The sequence below is a fragment of the Lissotriton helveticus genome, chromosome 4_2 (genome assembly GCF_964261635.1).
Source record: "Lissotriton helveticus chromosome 4_2, aLisHel1.1, whole genome shotgun sequence".
Lineage (NCBI taxonomy): Eukaryota > Metazoa > Chordata > Amphibia > Caudata > Salamandridae > Lissotriton > Lissotriton helveticus.
The window spans coordinates 142,307,938-142,326,270 of record NC_136064.1 but is presented as its reverse complement, the minus strand read 5'-3'; the positions used below and the strand labels follow the sequence as shown (position 1 = coordinate 142,326,270).

Genomic DNA, 18,333 nt, shown 5'->3' with positions numbered 1-18,333 from the left:
TGTCGTTTTTTTGGGCCTGCTGGTGTGGCCCTTTGCCCAGGGGTGGTGAGTGTTGCATGGGCCTAGTCTTTCTGTGGGGTGTCTTCTTGAATTTAAACATAATTGAGGCCATGGATGGGCTGGGATTGTGCTTATTTTATTGTTTTTTGTCGTTTTTGGGGGGCTGCTGGTGTGGCCTTTTGCTTGCCCAGGGGTGGTGGTGGTGCATGGACTGAGTGTGCCTGTGGTGTTGTCTCACTCTCTTTGATGTAAACATCATGGATGGCATTGGATTGTGGTGATTTCTGGCTGTTTTTCTGTTTTTTGGGGGTGTACTGTTGATGTGGTCTGGCCATGTGGGTGGTGGTGGTGGCCATCTTGAGTGCTGGCTGGTACAGGCAACATGTGCTTGGGGTGTAAGGGGGCCATTTTGAGGAGAGGCAGTGTCTGAGGCCTGCACTTATTTTGCCTACTTTTCATCCCTTATGCCCAGGGGTAGTGAGTGTTGCATGGGCCTAGTGTTTCTGAGGGGTGTCTTCTTGAATTTAAACACCATTGAGGCCATGGATGGGCTGGGATTGTGCAGATTTTATTGTTTTTTGTCGTTTTTTTGGGCCTGCTGGTGTGGCCCTTTGCCCAGGGGTGGTGAGTGTTGCATGGGCCTAGTCTTTCTGTGGGGTGTCTTCTTGAATTTAAACACCATTGAGGCCATGGATGGGCTGGGATTGTGCAGATTGTATTGTTTTTTGTCGTTTTTTTGGGCCTGCTGGTGTGGCCCTTTGCCCAGGGGTGGTGAGTGTTGCATGGGCCTAGTCTTTCTGTGGGGTGTCTTCTTGAATTTAAACATAATTGAGGCCATGGATGGGCTGGGATTGTGCTTATTTTATTGTTTTTTGTCGTTTTTGGGGGGCTGCTGGTGTGGCCTTTTGCTTGCCCAGGGGTGGTGGTGGTGCATGGACTGAGTGTGCCTGTGGTGTTGTCTCACTCTCTTTGATGTAAACATCATGGATGGCATTGGATTGTGGTGATTTCTGGCTGTTTTTCTGTTTTTTGGGGGTGTACTGTTGATGTGGTCTGGCCATGTGGGTGGTGGTGGTGGCCATCTTGAGTGCTGGCTGGTACAGGCAACATGTGCTTGGGGTGTAAGGGGGCCATTTTGAGGAGAGGCAGTGTCTGAGGCCTGCACTTATTTTGCCTACTTTTCATCCCTTATGCCCAGGGGTAGTGAGTGTTGCATGGGCCTAGTGTTTCTGAGGGGTGTCTTCTTGAATTTAAACACCATTGAGGCCATGGATGGGCTGGGATTGTGCAGATTTTATTGTTTTTTGTCGTTTTTTTGGGCCTGCTGGTGTGGCCCTTTGCCCAGGGGTGGTGAGTGTTGCATGGGCCTAGTCTTTCTGTGGGGTGTCTTCTTGAATTTAAACACCATTGAGGCCATGGATGGGCTGGGATTGTGCAGATTTTATTGTTTTTTGTCGTTTTTTTGGGCCTGCTGGTGTGGCCCTTTGCCCAGGGGTGGTGAGTGTTGCATGGGCCTAGTCTTTCTGTGGGGTGTCTTCTTGAATTTAAACATAATTGAGGCCATGGATGGGCTGGGATTGTGCTTATTTTATTGTTTTTTGTCGTTTTTGGGGGGCTGCTGGTGTGGCCTTTTGCTTGCCCAGGGGTGGTGGTGGTGCATGGACTGAGTGTGCCTGTGGTGTTTTCTCACTCTTTTTGATGTAAACATCATGGATGGCATTGGATTGTGGTGATTTCTGGCAGTTTTTCTGTTTTTTGGGGGTGTACTGTTGATGTGGACTGGCCATGTGGGTGGTGGTGGTGGCCATCTTGAGTGCTGGCTGGTACAGGCAACATGTGCTTGGGGTGTAAGGGGGCCATTTTGAGGAGAGGCAGTGTCTGAGGCCTGCACTTATTTTGCCTACTTTTCATCCCTTATGCCCAGGGGTAGTGAGTGTTGCATGGGCCTAGTGTTTCTGAGGGGTGTCTTCTTGAATTTAAACACCATTGAGGTCATGGATGGACTGGGAATGTGCAGATTTTATTGGTTTTTGTCGTTTTTTTGGGCCTGCTGGTGTGGCCCTTTGCCCAGGGGTGGTGAGTGTTGCATGGGCCTAGTCTTTCTGTGGGGTGTCTTCTTGAATTTAAACACCATTGAGGCCATGGATGGGCTGGGATTGTGCAGATTTTATTGTTTTTTGTCGTTTTTTTGGGCCTGCTGGTGTGGCCCTTTGCCCAGGGGTGGTGAGTGTTGCATGGGCCTAGTCTTTCTGTGGGGTGTCTTCTTGAATTTAAACATAATTGAGGCCATGGATGGGCTGGGATTGTGCTTATTTTATTGTTTTTTGTCGTTTTTGGGGGGCTGCTGGTGTGGCCTTTTGCTTGCCCAGGGGTGGTGGTGGTGCATGGACTGAGTGTGCCTGTGGTGTTGTCTCACTCTCTTTGATGTAAACATCATGGATGGCATTGGATTGTGGTGATTTCTGGCTGTTTTTCTGTTTTTTGGGGGTGTACTGTTGATGTGGACTGGCCATGTGGGTGGTGGTGGTGGCCATCTTGAGTGCTGGCTGGTACAGGCAACATGTGCTTGGGGTGTAAGGGGGCCATTTTGAGGAGAGGCAGTGTCTGAGGCCTGCACTTATTTTGCCTACTTTTCATCCCTTATGCCCAGGGGTAGTGAGTGTTGCATACTTGCATGTCCCTAGTCTTTCTGTGGGGTGTCTTCAATGTAAACATCATGGATGGCATGGGATTGTGCTCATTTTTCTGTGTTTTGTCGATTTTTTGGGGTGTATAACTGAACTGATGTTCCTCTGTCTTCCATTGCTTTTAGGTGCACAAGAAGACTCAATAGAACCACCAGTGCCAGGAAGAAGTCCTGCAGCGGTGTGTGCAGCATAACGTCACGCGACGTCACGTCTGGACACAGAACCCTCTGCAACTCGTGCAACTGCTGCCTGCTGACCTGCTCTGAAGAAGATGGCCCCAAAAAAAGTAACCCGTAGCTCCTCTAGCAAGAAAGGTGCCAGTAAGGAGCAGAAGAAGCAAGTTACCAAGGACACTGGTGTGCCGCCCGCCCCTTTTTTTGTGAGTAAAAAAAAAAGTATGCCTGCAGCAGCTGCAGCGGGATCTGCTGGGGACCAAGCTGGCAGCAGCACCCCCGCTCCATTGGGCTCAGTGCCACCACCACCACCACGCCAACTTAAGTCCAAGCCCTTGAGTGCTGCAGAGGCAGCCAGTATACTTCTTCAATCACCATCGACCAGTGATGTTGGCTCATCGCAAGAAAGCAGCAGCAATGTCCCTCAATCAACACAGGTTGTTGTAGCTCATCTGACGAGTGTTGAACAACCACAGCGGCAACAACAATCACATGTGCAAGTACAAGCCCAAGTACATGTGGAAGGAGAGGCAGCGCAAGGAGATGCGCATGCAGAGGTGCATGGAGGGTCACAACAAGTGCCCACAATAGTTGTTCCTCCCGAAGTAGGGGCACATCAGGAAATCGACAATCAAGGCGAGGTATCATTTGAGGAAGCCACTCCTCCTGATGATCCTTCATTGTCTTCCACAACCATAGCAAGGAAGAGATCAAGGGTGGTGTCTACATCCTCTTCAAGCACACCTCCTTCTGATGATACGGATCAAACTTGGGAACCAGCACCACAGCCGTCTGAGAGTGAGGCACACCATGATCCAACAAAGGTACTTAAGCGTAAAAGGAAGCTCGTCCAAAGTCTCAGACTTATGGAGTGTGATGAGGCTCAACAAGAAGTGGCGGATACTGCTGCTGATGAAGACTCTGCCAACGACGACCCAGTCATCATAAAGGTCACTGCAGCCCCAGCGGGCATGCAGCAAACAGACATTTTGACCCTAGCCCGAAGAGCTGCTGCGCGTGATGATGATGATGATGATGTTGTCGATGAGGAGGCAGTGGAAACACCACAATCATTGGAGTTAAGTAGTACACCAACTCGTCCCGCTTCCATATTTCTTTCTGGCAAGAAGAGACCTGCGTCAACCTCGACCTTAATTAGTGGCGGTGAAAGTGGAAAACGTACAAAAGTTGGCCAATCCAGATCCTCCACTTCATCTGGCATTAGCTTCATGACCACCACCACCACCAGTATCGCCGCCTCCTCCAGGTCCCACAGACACTTCAAGTCCCCAGTTTGGGACTTCTTTACTGTTTGTCCCAAAAATCCAAGGTTTGCCATTTGTACCCTTTGTAAGCTTGCAGTTAGTCGTGGTAAGCCAGGTAGCAACTATGGTACCGGCGGCCAGAGTGGTCATCTTGACAGAAAGCACGCTGTCCAATGGTTTGCGCACCTAGCTGCGATCAAGAAAGGCCAAAATCAAGGAAACGTTGATGTTTCATCTGATGTTGACGAGCAGGAAGAAGACGTGTCAAACACTTCCCTTACACCCAGTACCCCTCTCAGCAGCACACCCAATGTGAGGCACACTAAGAGTGTTGGAGCGAGTGAGACACCAACGCACAAAAGTTCACCAGCGAGCAAAATTGGGTCAACGAAGTCATTATCAGCCCGTAAATGCTTGGTCCAGGCCAACATTAGAACAATGCTTACTTCAGACGTGCCATATGAACGCAACCACCCACTGACGCGTCTGTATAACACTAAGCTGGCTAAAATGCTAGCTGTGGACCTTCTACCTTTTTCTTTTGTAGAAGCGGTAGGTTTTCTTGAATTAGTTGCAACGCTCTGCCCTAAATGGAAGGTTCCGAGCCGGTTCTATTTTGCCAGAGTTGCGGTTCCAGCACTACATGAAGATGTGCTGCAGGCGATTGGGGCAGCTTTGCAGAAGAGTGCTGTTCACACAATACATCTGACAACAGACATGTGGACCAGTGGCCCAGGCGATGATTACATGTGCATCACTGCACACTGGGTCTCTTTTTCAGGTGTTATAGCAAAGCTAAACGCAGGTGTTGACCCGGACCAAGTTTTCAAAGCTGCTCGGAAACATGCAACACTAGCCATGTTTGCCTTGGAGAAAAGTCACACAGCAGAAAACCTTTTGGAAGAGTTTGACAAAAAGGTGTTGTCAATGCTATCCCCCCTAAAATGCAAGATTGGTTATGTTTCCACGGATAATGGCGCCAATGTAGTTAAGGCCATGTCACAGGGTCACCATGTTAGAGTGCCGTGTTTGGCGCACTGTATCAACCTGGTAGTTCAAAAATTCTTGAGTGATAAAGAGAGTCCAGCGTTCGAGGTAATGGCCACCTGCCGCAAAATGTGCAACCATTTCAGCCATTCTTTTAAGGCCCGGAAGCATCTGCGGAGACTGCTACTTCAACGTGGAATGCCAGTGAAAGCACTCATCCAGGAGGTGGCAACACGTTGGAACTCAACCTTCTACATGCTTGAGCGTCTGCATGAGCAGTATACGGTACTCGATCACTATTTCTTGACAGAGGCTACATCTCAGAAGGAGGACCTGCGGATGAGTAAGGCGCAATGGGCCATAGTTAAAAGCCTGACAGACATGCTTCGTCCTTTTGAGTTCTTCACGCGTGCAGTCAGCCAGGAGGACTGTAATTTGGGAAAAGCTATCCCATTGTTGTGCATACTGGAGCACCAACTGATGGCGGTTTCTTCTGAGTTTGAAAAAGATGAAAAAAAAAAAAACCATTTCATTTTGTCTGAGAAATTATTACATCGCCTACGTGGTGATGAACGTCTTAAAAACATCAACTCAGATCAGCATTACATTTGTGCTACTATTCTGGATCCACGCTACAAAAAGGCGCTGGCAGACAACGCATTCTTTCCTTTCGCTGATGCAGATGTTCAAAAGTACAAACATTGGTTAGCCTGGTCAGCCAAGAGGTTTGAAAAAGAACGGCAGGTTATTGAAGGAGAAGCCAGTACATCAGCATCAGCATCAGCAGGCCATCCGCAGTCACAAGAATCCACTTCTGCACCTGTGGCTGGGGCACAAGTGACCTCTCAGCCGTTAAAGACACCGGCAACTGGATCATCTGCACCACACACAATGACAACACTAACAGTGGCTGGGGAGGAGGATTGGCTAAGTTTGATGGGGTATGGTTCTCTAAAAAATGTCACAGGCACAGCAAAAAGTAAGCAAAGTGGAGGAACAGTTGATGACCTTGAGTCGATGGTGCAGGACTATCTGAATGACTCAACAGTGGTCTTTCTTAATGAGGAGCCATTGCAGTATTGGCATGGCAAAAAACAATTGTGGCCACAGCTCTACAACCTGGCTATAAACTATTTGTCTTGCCCACTCGCAAGTGTGTCTTCTGAACGTGTTTTCAGTGCTGCTGGTGGCATTGTAACTGCCAAACGGAGCCGCCTATCGCCCAAAAATGTGGAGCGGCTGACAATGATCAAGATGAATCAGCACCTCATACCACCAGATTACAAAGTGCGAGAAAGCACGCCACATGAAGACGATGAGGACAGCAACGTAGATGAGGGGATTTTTTCTCTGTTCGGTGCCACTGACCTCATCCAGCCTGAATTCGCAGAGTATGATGACGAAATCTTGTTCTTATTCCCTGACACCGAGCCCTGAAAATGAGACAATCAATCAAGAACTTTCTTTTTCGTCCTTATTCACTTTTATTCCTGTGTGCTTTGTGTCTCTCTTTCTTTGTTTTGCACAGTTAATTTAATTCAAACTTTAATCACCTAATCCCAAAAACAAGACCATCATCAGAACTGTCTTCACTTGTTTGCTTATTGATTTGAAGGTGCCGCAGTCTACATTCCTCAGGTTCACAAGTTCTGAAGAACATGCTCCTCTATCCTCCTCCTCCAGACTGCGATTTCCCTCCAAGCAGAGTGCTGGATTACGCACAATGAAGAAAGACTCAGCACTTGTGGGGGTGTTGTACTTCTTTGCGGGTGAGTTGACGGTTTTGGGCCCATTGCTGTGAAGCTCTAATAATGGACAAAAGTGTTTTGGACCAAATATGAGGTGGAAATTTCTTGCCGTTTTTGCTGACTTGCTTGCCTTTGAGGTGCTCTTTGGCGGGGTTCCGGGGGTTTGTGTGTAATTTTTGGTGTCTGTCGAAGCACTGCTGCGACAGTCTAATCTTGATTGCATTTGCTTTTCAGGAAATCCGTGGTGGAAAACAGGAGTTATGATGATTGATGATGACCTAGCTGCACAGCGCGTTACTTTGGACCGAAGGCCGAGAGATATTGTAAGTATGAGATTTAGCTTTTTCGCTGTTTGGGGGTGTTGTCGGGTGTTTTTTTGCGGGTGGGTTGGCGCCGGCGGGTCTTGCCTGGGGCATTCCTGGGAAGGTCTAATACCGGATACAAGTGTTTTGGACAAAATCCATAAGGAACAGCCTTTTTTTTGCCATTTCTTCAGACATCTTGCTCAATGTAGCGTTTTGGGGGGCTTCCTGCTGTTCGTGGGTGGGTTGCGGCCGGGGTCTCTGTCGAAGCACTGCTGCGACAGTCTAATCTTGATTGCATTTGCTTTTCAGGAAATCCGTGGTGGAAAACAGGAGTTATGATGATTGATGATGACCTAGCTGCACAGCGCGTTACTTTGGACCGAAGGCCGAGAGATATTGTAAGTATGAGATTTAGCTTTTTCGCTGTTTGGGGGTGTTGTCGGGTGTTTTTTTGCGGGTGGGTTGGCGCCGGCGGGTCTTGCCTGGGGCATTCCTGGGAAGGTCTAATACCGGATACAAGTGTTTTGGACAAAATCCATAAGGAACGGCCTTTTTTTTGCCATTTCTTCAGACATCTTGCTCAATGTAGCGTTTTGGGGGGCTTCCTGCTGTTCGTGGGTGGGTTGCGGCCGGGGTCTCTGTCGAAGCACTGCTGCGACAGTCTAATCTTGATTGCATTTGCTTTTCAGGAAATCCGTGGTGGAAAACAGGAGTTATGATGATTGATGATGACCTAGCTGCACAGCGCGTTACTTTGGACCGAAGGCCGAGAGATATTGTAAGTATGAGATTTAGCTTTTTCGCTGTTTGGGGGTGTTGTCGGGTGTTTTTTTGCGGGTGGGTTGGCGCCGGCGGGTCTTGCCTGGGGCATTCCTGGGAAGGTCTAATACCGGATACAAGTGTTTTGGACAAAATCCATAAGGAACAGCCTTTTTTTTGCCATTTCTTCAGACATCTTGCTCAATGTAGCGTTTTGGGGGGCTTCCTGCTGTTCGTGGGTGGGTTGCGGCCGGGGTCTCTGTCGAAGCACTGCTGCGACAGTCTAATCTTGATTGCATTTGCTTTTCAGGAAATCCGTGGTGGAAAACAGGAGTTATGATGATTGATGATGATGACGACCTAGCTGCACAGCGCCGCGTTTGGACCGAAGGCCGAGAGACATTGTAAGTATGAGATTTAGCTTTTTCGCTCTTTGGTGGTGTTGTGTCGCGTGTTTTTTTGCGGGTGGGTTGGCGGGTCTTGCCTGGGGCATTCCTGGGAAGGTCTAATACCGGCTAGAAGTTTGTTGGACAAAATCCATAAGGAAACACCAGTTTTTGCACTTTTTGTAAGTTAGGGTTCGTTAGGGTTAGCCCTAGCAGCAGGATTGCATGTGTTTAGGGGGGTTCTATTGCAACGCGGTTCTGTTGTTGTAGAGCACTGTTGGAGCGATGCTGGCTATGGATACTTTTGCTTGCAGGCAAGTGGTTTGAATACAATCCACGGTCTGTATTTGGGTCTACTGTTACTTTCAAAGTACGTTTTGTAACCATTTTTCTGCTAGGCATCGTTTTTGGAGATATGATTGGGTTCTTCTACATTTTTGCGACTGGCTTTAGTAAGGGTCTTGGTGGGAGCATTGCTGGGAAGGTCAAATTTTGTTCTAAAACACAGTAGTACACCCACCTTGAGGGGAAAGATCCGCTATAATATTTTGGCCATACTTATTGATCCTTAAAAAGGTGACTCAGACAGAGCACGCAATTTCAAAAATATTGTACTGTCTATTAGGGAAATCAAAGTGTGACTTTTTGAACCACACAGCGTACATACCTTTTATTTATTTATCAGTGGTATTGTAATAGCACTTCCTGTTTTCCGTTCAATAATTACAGGCCGGGTTTCAGTCAACATCCGCCAGGCAGGCAGTGGACAGGGTGTCTCTTCTGTCAGTGGTCACCACCACATTGATGGACGAAGCGTCAGCTGGAATGGAGGAGTGCCGCCAATAAGAGGAATTGTTTGCTGCATGCAACTTACTTACCAATTTCAACAGGACAACTCCAACAACATACGCAATACAGATACAGTATCCATTGTTGTCTTTTATTCTATGAGTGTGACTGCATGTGCTTACCTTTACTTTGTAACCAAAGATTGTCTGTAAACTCTGTATCTTCAATTATTGTTTGTCCATGCTCTGCTTTTTTTTTCTTCTCTCAACAAAACCTACCCAAAAAGAAACCCCCATTCCCATCCATTTTACAAACCCTAACCCTCTTCCCCCGGGCTGTGTTGTTTTGCTTGATGTCTGACTAAAATGACATCAATAATTCCACACACTTGCTGGGGAGGATAAGGTGATAGCAGCAACAGGCTGGTGAAGGAATACGAGGATATCTTCTAGACTTACTCAGCTTCAGTACTATATCTTCTAGTAGTAGTAGCCAATGTCAAATAAATTCAACGCAAGTACTAGTTATACTTGCAATACTTTACCATTTGTTAGGCTACATTATGGCACTGTTCTAGTGTACTGTCACCTGCTATTTTCTCGATCGTACCGTAACCGTTGTAATGCTACAGTAAGGAGTACAAACAAGGTTTCGTTTTCTTTTTTTCCATAGGCATGCAACTGCCACTGTGTCACACCACTAGTAACACCGCAATGAGGAAATGTCACCCGCCCAGGAATGACAACGTTAATCCCCATTTCACCTGGAGCCAGCCCTGGGCCTAGCCCTAATTTCTAACACAAATTACAGGTAAGATAAGCGTTTGGTGGGAGGTAGTATAATGGAGTATTATTTCGGAGTAGACAAGAGATTGACGGTTGTACTACTAAAGTCCTACGACTGTTCAGGAAAACAAAGTTACTGTTACACCCCCGCCCCCCACCCACCAGACTGAAAAGCAGTAAAAAACAGGTATGGTCAGATAAAGTAGTTGAAAAATATATTTATTTATCCCTAACAAAATAATCTCCCTCACCCACCCTAACCCCAACGATTGTCTCTGAAACGTCCCAAAACGATCCCAACTCCCAAATCCCACCCCCCAAAAGTCTATAAAAAAAGGGCAAGGGACACTCCACTACTGGAGGGTGCTGGTGCTGGTGCATGATGCGGCATGGGCATCATACTCCTTGCGGAGGGTGGCAAGCTCGGAGCGGAGGCCCTTAACCAAGGTCTTATACCTCAGGACCTCCTGCTCCAGGTTGGACATGCGGACTCGTAGGCGGTGTTGGCGTTCCTTGCAGCTCCTGTGGGGGGCAGCTGGTATTTCGGGTGCTTGGAGGTGGCGGTCGGCTTTCTTAGCCCGGCTCGGTCCCGCTGGTTTAGTCACGGAGGAGGATGCAGTGGTCACAGTCGAAGATGTTGCCCCGCTCGACTGCGTGTCCTCCTCCTCCTCCAGGGCCACCAGCCGCCGATACTCGGCGACTGTGGCCTCCAGCCTCCGTTGCCGGGCCAATCTAGCCTGCTCCCTCCTTGTTGTTGATTTGGAAGGAGCAACTATATGAAGAAAGAAAGACATAGTCTGTAACCAATGCTCCTTATTAATAACACAAAGTGATTGAGCCGAAAGTTGGGTCACAGAGTACAAGTAGCAAATTGAAAGCACAGTACATAACTATTGAGGACAGTATCTATGTAACCTCCCACTTCTGCATCCTTGCTCTAACAGTAGTGGTAGTTTAATGAACTAATTCTACGACCACTATGGACTTCCATTACAGTCGACTATGACAGTACACCAGTCTTATTCTTCTTCTTCTCTCTTGTTTAGGGAAATGGGTACGTTATCTTATGCAAGCCGGCAGAATGACATGGACACAGCACAGTGAAGTTGCACCCGAGAAAAAAAGTTGCACACCATGATGATGGAGACAGACTTGCGTTACTGTACCGGTCCAGTACATGCAGGTGGTGAAGCTATTACTTTTCTATTACGGGTGGCACTGAGAATACTCTGTTACAAGGGCTACTGCTTAATTAATTTACCTTTCACCCTACAGTGCAAATGAGTACTAGAAAAGGAAACTGAAGAAGCTAACTAATTTGATTATCTATCACTTCACATGGGACGTATTTAATGACAGATGAGATGACTTTAGGTGCTTTGCTTAATATTGAGTGAACACAGTGATACACCCACACATGAATGACGTACTACAAGTAAACTAAAGTTATTAAGAGAGGTACGGAGTGTCCACCGTAATAACCAGATATATGCTGTGAATGCAAACGCAATACAAAGTACTGCTACTATTCATGGTAGTATTGGACACATTTACAATTTCTTTTCCTTGCCTTCCCTGCACTGGGACGGACGTGCGGGTGCGGTGGTACATGCTCTTCAAGGTAACACTTACTTCACCTGGCGACCATCTACTCTCTCTAGATACACATTTGCTATGTAAGAGTCAGAGAATACCATGCTCCAGGCATCCATTCATTCAAAGTATACGCACACATACAGTTTCTGTTTCACCCACCCAGGCTGCTGTCCTTCCACCCATCCTTGCTTCATCATTGACCCAGCCATGCACCATACCATATTCTTTCCTTCCCAGCCACCTCTGGGTCCAAGCAAACACATATCGTTCTTCTTTGCCAGCCATCATACAAGTTCGCGTCCCACTTACTTACACCCTTCTTTCGCTTTTCGTTCATCCCATCCATCACGTTCGTCTAAGAACTTATTGGGATTCTTCTCACCAAAAACTTCACAGCTAAGTCGAAGTACATTTCGAGGAGGCTACTACCTGGTTGATTTGTAATTGTAATACACCCGTGCAGAAAGCACACTATGCAGTCTTCAATCTCAATAAGTAAGGAATATATAGCTTACCTGTTTCCGCCACCACCGTTTGATCCCCCACAGGAACGGCCACCAGCTCTTCTACCGCCGCATCCTCCCCAGAGGCCTCCGAGTCCAAGTCCAACACATCAGCCACCTCCGCGCTGGCCCCGTCACCAGATGTTACACCTACAAAGTACATTTAAGAAAGTTAGAATACACCACTCACTACTATATATTATTTGGTCTAGGAGAAATGTTAAAAAAACAGAATACAATGTAATAATTTGTGACTGTCTACTCCATAGTAAAAATGTCCCATTTTCCAGGGAAGGCTGTTGTCTTGCTGCACTTTTATGCACAACTGATGAATGCTTGCTTTTGATTTTTAACACGCACCACTTTTTCTCCTAACAGACAGAAGCTTGACTCCTGAGTCCTAAGAACACGACCAGGATCAAGTTCAAAGTAGGTGAGAGTTCGGCTCGACCACAAGAAATGTGTCCAATTAATCGTCAGCACTAACCACTTTTCCGTTTACAGTTAAATAGTTTTATGACAAAGTAGATTTCAATAAATGTGTTTACTTTTAATAAAGCTTTTAAACTTAAATAGACTCTGTGGTTTTTGTTCCTCCAGACTAGAGTGGATGAGCTAAAGGTTTTGGAATTTTTGCAAGCATGAGTGCCTCTGACACTTCTTGACTGTGCTGTGACTCCGTACTACTCTCTTGTCCTGCGTACGATAATCTAGAGATCATTGGGGATCTATAATCGGTGACTTCGGGAGCTGAATGACTCTGCCACACTATCTAGTCAGTAAGGAGACAGTGCATAGAGGTATTGCTGAATATAATGGGAGTCCAATGGAATTGCCAAATGTCCAATCTTAGTTAGCTACACAGACAGACTAATAAGAATAGTCTAGTAATACCACAGGGAGTCATATTCGAGGCAGGATAAGAATTTATATCCAGTCTACAAGAAGATCAAAGACGATTTAGAAAAAATCGAATGAGGAACGCTAGGAAAAAATAGGTACTGTTTAGTAAAATGTAAACTTACTGGGGCCAGCAAAGGAGCCCTCGCCTGCCCGATCCTGGCCTGCATCCTCAGCACCCTCCTCCTGTGTCCTCTTGCCCTTGGGGGGAGCTGATGTACAACATGAAAGAAAGAAAAACCATAAAACATGGATGAGATTTTTCAACCAAATCAAACATTTCAAAAGAACAATAACAACATATTTTGGAAAAATAGCAAATAGATAGACAACTATTCCACGGGATCTATCTCATGTGGTATACTACGTTATTCGTATTGCCTGATTTGCGGAACGTTGACTTAGAAAGTTCCTATGTAACTCAATAAACAGACTACTAAAGAGGTTTGCCTAGGCCTGGCACTGCAGGCAGTAGTGCGCAACACGTGACAGACAAAGTCCATCCTGCTTGCAGATCAGTGAATACTCAAACTATCAATCCACCCGCCACCACCGCCACTATTTCTTCTGATAGCCATGTGACTGTCTAAAGGAAGGACACTGGACTTCAGTCTGTTGGGGCTGATTTATAAGTCCCTTGCGGAAGTTGCGGCTGATTTTCCTCCATTGTTGCGTGCCTTTTCTGACGCAGCGGCAGAACAAAAGACTCGCCATGGTGTTGGTGCGGCGTATATATTAAAAAAAAAACCACATATGGGCATATGGGCGATGCATCACGTTGTAAAGCCCTGCGCCATCAGGGGGCGTTCCGGCGCAAGGGAGGGCGTACCTGCGCAGGAACGAATCCTAAAAGTGGCTGAGGGAAATCTACAAGATGTCAATCAGTCATTTTTATGACAATGATGCATGACTCAAACCCTGCGCGCTTGAAGCCGACGTACGGCTTGATGCAGCATTGGGGAGATAGGGTACCCCAGAGCATTGCTGGAGCTGCGCCATCGTTGGCACGCAACTCCAGCAATGCGCTGCCTTTACGGCACAGATGCGTAAGGCTTCTGTGACGTTTTGGGCCAATGGGTGGTGGTGGCATGGCACACAATTACTGCCGCATCCCTGCTACTTTGCAGGGATGCGCCGGTAATTGAAAATATGACCCTTACTGTCTAGCATTACGCAGTTCTTTTCTTTACAGTACACTGATACATAATTTCTCAGGCCAATGAAATGCTTCTGAACACAACATACAAAACAAAGAAGCATAGTAGCAAGCAAGGCTACTGAGAAGGAGAGCAGTGCACCTGAAAATGAAATGCATAGAAGATTTTGAAATATAATTTACCTCAATGTAATCGGCAGCATTATTGCTCTTGGTAAAGAACAAAGATTTGCAAATAACAGAGCAGGATAAAACAGAGTAGTAAATGGACTACTACTACTACTCACCAAGCCCGGGGACCTCTACGCCGAGCGCGTCCAGCAAGTCCCGCTCCCGGTCCATGACATCGGTCCAGCGGTGGGTGGCCTGGTTATATGTGCGCCGGACCCCAGAGATCTTGTACATGGCCCGGCACACCTTCTCCCACCGCTGGCGGCGCTCCCGGATGCCATAGCCGGTCGCGATCTTGCCGCCTCCCAGGATCGTCTTGGGGAGGCGGCGCTGGACATGGAAGATCAGTGCCGCCACTTCCTCCGCGCTGAAGATCTCCCTCGGGACCACTTGCTCCCCCCTTAAACGCCCGCACGGGAGCCGGGCACGGGGTGCGGGACCCTTCCCCTTCTCAGGGTGCTTCCCGGCTCCCTTTACCATGGTCTGGGCAGAAATAAACTTAAATGATAAAGAAGAAATAGAATAGTGAAGAAGAAAAGAAAAGAGTTTAAAAAAGTAGTTTAAAAGTAACTAAAAGCTGCAGAAAACACAAAAATATAGAGCTAGAAAAATAGAGGGTTAGATAATAAGTAAAATTAGATCAAAAAAACTTCAAACAAGCAAAGGATGGCAGAGATTGAGAGAGGATAGAGAAAGCATGCCCAGAACCATAGCAATGAATGAGAAACAAGATGGCCGCGCCCGTTCACGACCGCGTGGGTAAGTTCGCGCGAGATTTTCCTTGCGAGTACGCGCGAACTTGTACTCGCGAGCAGCACACTTTGCGAGATTACACATAGCGGGCGGAAACGGAATTACGTCACGCCAACAAGATGGCCGCGCCCGTGTACGACCGATAGGGTAACTTGGCAAACGAATAGCTAGAAGCGCCTCGCGAACACGCGCAAGATCACGCGAATATACACGTCGCAACAAAAACAATTTTGTATTCGCACGTATTCGCGGCTTCCGAAATCGATCTCGCACGGATTCGCGCCCCAAATAACGCGCGAAATTGCAAAAAAAACGATTTTAGCTAAAATGAAAGCAATGAGCAGGTGCAAAAGTTCAAACTTAACATTAGTAACATTCAAGGTAGTGCTTCCTGATGGGCCCCTCCAGAGTTTGCAACAATTCTATGACCCTGCTATGACCCAAACAGCAGGCTCATAGAATAGCACCATAAAGGTCCTGTAAAAAAAAAATTTCACTGCAACAAAAACCAAATTACAGATAAGGAAGGAAGCAGGTGCCAGCCAGACTGGAACTTTCAAAATTACTGACACATTAATGAAACACAAATTAATTGATGGCAGTTGAAGAAGGGCAGGTGTGCTAGCTTTTTTCAACCACCATAATCTACAGTAATAAATAAACCTAATAGGTGCCTGTGAGGATGTACTAGAGGGTGGCATGGGTGTCCCAGAGGGTGGCAGTGGTGAAACAGAGGGTGCTGTGAACCTGTGATGATAAACCAGAAGTAGAAACAACATAGTCGCGGCCGTTGCAAGCCGAAAAGTAAGTTCGCAATTGCGAACTTGTCCCAAAATCGGCGCGAACACGCGCCAACACAAAAAACGGAAAAATCCGCAAATCCGCTAGAGTTCGCGGATCTTCGCGGATTTCGAATCCGTAAATACGCAAGTTCGCGGATTGCCAATCCGCAAAATCCGCCCATGCTTACAGACTACATCCTCCTAGGGGACCTCAACTTCCACCTGGAGAACAACAAGGACTGCAACACCGCCGCCCTGCTGGACAACCTTGCCAACCTCGGACTCAAGCAACTGGTGAACACCCCAACCCACTACGCCGGCCACACGCTAGACCCGGTCTTCTCCTCCAGCAAGCACATCGCCTTCAGCCACTCCACCGGACTACACTGGACTAACCACAGCTGCGCAACTTCGACTTCAGGAGAATCACTACCCACCAGCACCTGCAGCAGGCACCCCGCAGAAACTGGAGCAAGATCACCGCCGACCAGCTCCCCACCACCCTCAGCCAGAATCTGCCCACCAACACACCGGACCCCGACGAAGGAGCCCGCAACCTCACTCAGTGGCTCACCGATTGCGCCGATGAACTCCCACCTCAGAAGAGGCCTCCCAGCAGACCAGGCAGCCAGAAAGCCTCTTGGTTTACCAACGACCTCAAGAACTCCAAGACAACCTGCTGCACCCTCGAGAAAGCCTAGCGCCACAACCAGACAACAGAAAACATGGAAGCCCTCAAGAACACCACCCGCAAACGCCACCAGCTGAGCCGCACCACCAAGAAGACAGCTTTCAAAGAACGACTGGACAACAACACCCACAACAGCAAGGAACTCTTCAACATCGTCAAAGAGCTCTCCAACCACAGCGCCAGCAGCAACGACATCACACCCTCGCAAGACCTCTGCGACTCTCTCACCTCATTCTTCCACCGCAAGATCACCAACATACACAACAGCTTCAGCACTCTGACCACAACGACCACGCATCCCACCACCGAACCGAAACCCGCCACCACCACCCTCTGCACCTGACCCCTGTCAACACCGAAGACACCACCGGCCTGATGAACACCATCCACTCCGGCTCACCCACCGACCCCTGCCCACACCACGTCTACAACAAAGCCGCCTCCATCATCGCACCCCAACTCCGACTCGTCATCAAAAGTTCCTTCGACTCCGCCACCTTCCCGAAGAGCTGGAAACAGGCCGAACTGAGCGCCCTCCTGAAGAAACCCACCGCGGACCCCACGGACCTCAAGAACTTCAGCCCCATCTCGCTACTCCCCTTTCCAGCCAAAGTCATCGAAAAGACCGTCAACAGACAACTCTCCGCCTTCCTCAAAACCAACGGGTCCCTCGACCCCTCACAGTCCGGCTTCCGAGCAAACCATAGCACCGAGACCGCCCTCATCGCAGCCAGCGACAACATCAGGTCCCTGCTCGACAACGGGGAATCCGTGGCCCTCATCCTCCTGGACCTCTCAGCGGCCTTCGACACCGTCTGGCACCGCACCCTGATACAGCGCCTCAGCAACACCGGAATCCAAGGAGCAGCCCTGAAATGGATCATCTCGTTCCTCACCGGAAGAACCCAGAGAGTCCGCCTCCCCCCGTTCCAAACTGCAACCTCCGAAGTCATCTGCGGCGTCCCGCAAGGATCCTCGCTCATCCCCACCCTCTTCAACGTCTACATGAGCCCTCTCGCAGCCATCGCCCGCCAACACAACCTCAACATCATCTCCTACGCCAACGACACCCAGCTGATCCTCTCCCTCACCAACGACCCCGCCACCGCCAAAGCCAACCTCCAGGAAGGAATGAAAGACGTTGAAGAATGAATGAAGGCCAGCCGCCTGAAGCTGAACTCGGATAAAACAGAGGTCCTCATCCTAGGACCATCTCCCTTGTCCTGGGACAACTCCTGGTGGCCCCCTGCCCTGGGCACCGCACCCAAACCTACGGACCACGCACGCAACCTGGCATTCATCCTGGACTCCTCCCTCACTATTACCAAGCAAGTTAACGCCATCTCGACTTCCTGCTTCAACATCCTGCGCATGCTTCGCAAGATCTTCCGGTGGATCCCCACCGACACCAGAAAGAAGGTCACCCATGCCCTCGTCACCAGCCGTCTGGACTACAGGAACACCCTCTATGCTGGAACCATGGCCAAACTCCAGAAAAGACTCCAGCGCATCCAGAACGCCTCAGCACGACTCATCCTGAACATCCCTACCCGCAGCCACATCTCCGGACACCTGAGAGACCTGCACTGGATCACCGTCAACACGAGGATCACGTTTTGACTCCTCACCCACGTACACAAGGCTCTCCACGACACAGGCCCGAAGTACCTCAACAGCCGCCTCACTTTCTACACACCCACCCGCCAGCTCCGATCCGCCAGCCTCGCCCTCGCATCTGTCCCTCGAGCTCGGAAACCCACCATAGGAGGAAGATCCTTCTCCTACCTGGCTGCCAAGACATGGAACTCCCTCCCCACCCACCTTCGGTTGAACCAGGACCATCTCTCCTTCAGGAAACAACTCAAGACCAGGCGGTTCGAGCAGTAGCGTCCCCCCC

At 48.5% G+C, this 18,333-nt stretch overlaps 1 protein-coding gene across 1 annotated transcript in view; it reads right to left on the bottom strand.

The window, feature by feature from the left end:
- LOC144751984 (vomeronasal type-2 receptor 26-like) overlaps nucleotides 1-17,809 on the bottom strand; it is a 72,386-nt gene extending 54,577 nt beyond the window's left edge. Inside the window, exon 1 of the mRNA XM_078639943.1 lies at nucleotides 17,762-17,809. Within this exon, the coding sequence (XP_078496069.1) occupies nucleotides 17,762-17,809 (48 nt within the window). The remainder of the gene's footprint in view (nucleotides 1-17,761) is intronic.
- Between the last annotated feature and the right edge of the window lie 524 nt (nucleotides 17,810-18,333).